We start from the raw sequence: 2,231 nt of genomic DNA, 5'->3' as shown, positions 1-2,231 counted from the left end.
AATTATATAGCTTATGCTGAAATGGATGTAAGAGATGTGAAAAATCAGCATCAAGGGCAAGAGCTTGAAAGATCAAATATGTTACTGGAAAAGACAACAAGACGTATGGACAATCGTTTTGAGACTGGATTGTTATGGAAAACGGACGATTTCAACATTTCCGATAGCAAAGAAATGATCATTAAGAGACAATTTTCTTTTTTTTTTTTTTTTTTTTTTTTTTAGTTGTCAGTTTTGTTTTTCTCTTTATTTTATATGTAATACCTAGAGCAAACTTCATAAAGCTTAATTAAACTAAAATTATAAGTCTGAATTAAGTTTAGGGGAAAATTTTTAAGCAACTAGTAATTAGTTATGCGTTATAATATTTTGTCTTAATTTTTTTTGTTTTGTGAAGTTATAAATAAGAAAAAAATGTTATAGCATTCACAGTTTTTTTTCCAATACGTATGTATTTTATGATTTTCTCTTTCTCGTCTCGCTCGCAATGCAGCCTGCTGCACACCTTTCTCTTCAGTTTCTTTTCTGCTTGGCTGCAAGCGGCCCCTGCTTTGATTTTTAATTTTTGCCTTTCTTCCTCTCTTGCTGAGTAGTCACTCTTCGTCGGACTTTTTTTCTTTCCTTTTTGTAACCTTTAAATTCGCTTTGATTTCCTTTCACACTTTACTTTTCTCTCCTTTTGCTGGATACTTTCTTCAATTAAGACTTGATTGACCTGACAACAGTTTTTGCAGGCCTTTTTGTTATTGTTGTGGTTGGTGTTCATTAGTTTGGTAAGAATTTTCCTAGAGTGGCCAGAAGGATCGAAGTGATTGGTATGCTCGGTAGCCTCCTTTTTCGAACGTTGTTTGCCACTGTGACTGGAGAAAATGTGCTTGTCATGGTCAAAGTTGTAATGCTCATATTCATCATAATGGGTTTCGGACATCTTGGAGCGTTAACTTCTTTTTATTCCTTTTGAGATCTAAGTTGCAGTTAAAGGTGTGTTTGTTTTATTTGTTGATTTTTTGTACTTTTTTTCTCTTAGTTTCGCCTTCCGCGTCTCACTTTGTGCATTTGCAATACAAAATAGAATAGAAGTTTAACAGGGACCCTGAATATCGGAAGCAATATTGCAAACTGATGTTGGAATACGAGCAAAAGGGATATATTCGGCTGATTCAGGAGTCAGAACAGAACATAAGCATGGATAAGGCATGGTACCTGCCACACTTTGGAGTCGTCAATCCACATAAACCCGGGAAAATTAGAATCGTATTCGATGCTGCAGCGGAAGTCGACGGCGTGTAGCTGAATGCACTGTTGATGAGAGAGCCTGACCAATGCCAACCATTAAGTTACGTGCTTATGAAATTTAGACAAAGGTCCGTAGGTGTCTGCGCGGACATAGAAGAAACGTTTCATCGCGTCTTGATACGCAAAGAAGACCGATGGGCTCAACGCATCCTATGGAGAAAAGATGAAACTGACGAGTTTAAGGTAATGACGTTTAGAGCGAAATGCTCACCCGCATCTGCGCAATTAGTTAAGAATTAGAATGCATCGGAATACAAGGACTTGTTTCCACAGGCGGCTGATGCTATTGTGAGGAATCATTATGTTGATGATTTCGTCCACTCATATGGCAACGAAACTGAAGCAATGAGAGTCACGGAACAGGTGATACAGATACACCGAAAGGGAGGATTTGAGCTGAAGAAATTTGTATCTAACTCTAAAGTCTGCAGCATGGATGATGTTCTGAGCCTCGATAAAGATGGGGCATTGTATAGTCAGAAGGTACTTGGGATGCATTGGTATACGGCAGAGGATAAATTTGGGTTCATACTTTCGTTCAATAAAATCGATAAATCTCTGTTCTCTGATGAAAGAATTCCAACAAAACGAAAAGTACTACGGATCGTTATGTCAATCTTCGATCCCTTCGGAATATTAGTCGAGTACTCGTTAATGGCAAAACTCCTCCTTCAGTCTATTTGGAGGAAAAAGATAGAATGGGATTAATCCATACATCAAGAAGAGTACATCGAATGGAAAAGATGGCTTCGTTTTGTTAATGAAATAGCTTTAATAAGGGTTCCAAGATGGTATGGCAAAACTTTTAATAATGAGTGTGTAGAGTTACACATATTTTCAGACGCGAGTGAGATGGCGTATGCAGCAGTGGGCTATTGGCGAGTTGAAGATACTGAAGGATGGAAAGTGTCTTTTATAATGGGAAAGACAAAATG

At 37.6% G+C, this 2,231-nt stretch overlaps 1 protein-coding gene across 1 annotated transcript; it reads right to left on the bottom strand.

Moving 5' to 3' along the window:
- Positions 1-349: 349 nt before the first annotated feature.
- LOC137579550 (nuclear protein 1-like) lies at positions 350-1,068 on the bottom strand. Its single transcript, XM_068293336.1, has one exon. It carries the CDS (start codon positions 926-928, stop codon positions 635-637), a length of 294 nt encoding a protein of 97 aa, XP_068149437.1. The 5' UTR covers positions 929-1,068; the 3' UTR covers positions 350-634.
- Between the last annotated feature and the right edge of the window lie 1,163 nt (positions 1,069-2,231).

The sequence above is a fragment of the Drosophila tropicalis genome, unplaced genomic scaffold, assembly GCF_018151085.1.
Source record: "Drosophila tropicalis isolate 14030-0801.00 unplaced genomic scaffold, ASM1815108v1 contig_697, whole genome shotgun sequence".
NCBI lineage: Eukaryota > Metazoa > Arthropoda > Insecta > Diptera > Drosophilidae > Drosophila > Drosophila tropicalis.
This window is presented reverse-complemented; position numbering and strand designations above follow the sequence as displayed.

What these genes read in the sequence shown, in the direction of transcription:
- LOC137579550 (XM_068293336.1), bottom strand. Translation starts at nt 928, where the DNA reads ATGTCCGAAACCCATTATGATGAATATGAGCATTACAACTTTGACCAT.